This window comes from Habropoda laboriosa, unplaced genomic scaffold, assembly GCF_001263275.1.
Source record: "Habropoda laboriosa isolate 0110345459 unplaced genomic scaffold, ASM126327v1 scaffold440, whole genome shotgun sequence".
In the NCBI taxonomy this organism is placed as follows: domain Eukaryota; kingdom Metazoa; phylum Arthropoda; class Insecta; order Hymenoptera; family Apidae; genus Habropoda; species Habropoda laboriosa.
In genome coordinates, this window is record NW_017100710.1 from 10817 (window position 1) to 12016 (window position 1200).

Below are 1200 nucleotides of genomic sequence, written 5' to 3' on the forward strand. Positions count from 1 at the left end.
AGAGAGGCGAACGCCAGCGAGAACGAGAGGATACGTGGAAGCGCGCTCGAACAGGACAGAAAGAGAGGGAGAGAGAGAGAGAGAGAGAGAGAGGTGCGTGTATATATATGTATAGAGAGGGAGAAGCGAAACGAGAGATGGAGAGGGAAGTCGAATGCTCTAGGGTGGGAGCCCCACTAGAGAGGCTCACTATCTAGGCTAGAACCACGAGCAAAAAGAAGAGAGGGAAGATCGAGCCGCAGGTGGGACAGAGACGGAGTAGACCGGGAGACGGAGAGGGAGAAAAATTGCCGGAGCGCCGAGTGGAAGGCCGCCGACCGAGGGCAACGAACTAGCCTCGTCCCGGGCCCCGCGACCTACATTCCAACCTCGCTGGAAAGTGAAACCGCCTCTTTCTCTATTCCTTCCTACCTGAATCGTGATCTACACTAGGTTAAGAATGTTTTTACGGGCCTGTCGTGTGTTAGACAGACACTATACACACAGAGAATGTACACGCGACCCTACAAAACCGATTCGAAATCGAACGGTCGCGAACGAGCGGGAAAAATGTGCATGTTACTACTCTCCCTTTCGTTCGACGAACGGATGGAATTTTTCTCAAGGAACGGACACGCACGCACGCGTTATGTGTGACAGGAGAAGGTCTGCTTACCGGCTAAAACTCGTCCCAACAGATTCTCGCTATCCTGGGGTGCACCGCGATAACAGACCTGGGCCGACTGCTCCTTGTCGTTGTCCAGTGGTTCGCTAGACGGTGACAGAATGTCGCCGGACGGCTGTTGTTCCTCGGCCGCACTGCCACGAGGCTTGAACTCTTGCACGGTCATCTCTCGACACAACAGTCTGCCGCGATTTCTTTACACTGACTTTTGTTTTTCCCGCTATTTTTTTTTTTTTTTCGTTACTCTCTTGGTTACCTTCGTTGCGGTCGATTTACTCGGTCGTCAATAACGATCTCGTTCCGAAAGTCCTACCGACAGTCTCACGTGTAAACAAGATGCATGAGGCGAGCATAACACGACGCGTTCCCATGCGAACGTGCAAATCCGACTCTTGCGCCACGACGAATAATATCTCTCCTTCACTCTATTTTCTCCTCTCTTGACAAAACTCTCACTCTGTCCTTTTCGTCTCTGTCGAGACCGTTCACGAGACACCGGCGCGAAAACTCGCGAGTTTGTTTTGATCGCTCGAGTA

At 52.0% G+C, this 1200-nt stretch overlaps 1 protein-coding gene across 1 annotated transcript; it reads right to left on the reverse strand.

The window, feature by feature from the left end:
* Nucleotides 1–655: 655 nt before the first annotated feature.
* LOC108576968 lies at nt 656–830 on the reverse strand (the record flags this gene model as incomplete). The annotated part of the gene is made up of 1 exon (XM_017940044.1): nt 656–830. A coding segment is annotated over exon 1 (175 nt), but the record flags the coding sequence as incomplete, so codon positions are not given.
* Between the last annotated feature and the right edge of the window lie 370 nt (nt 831–1200).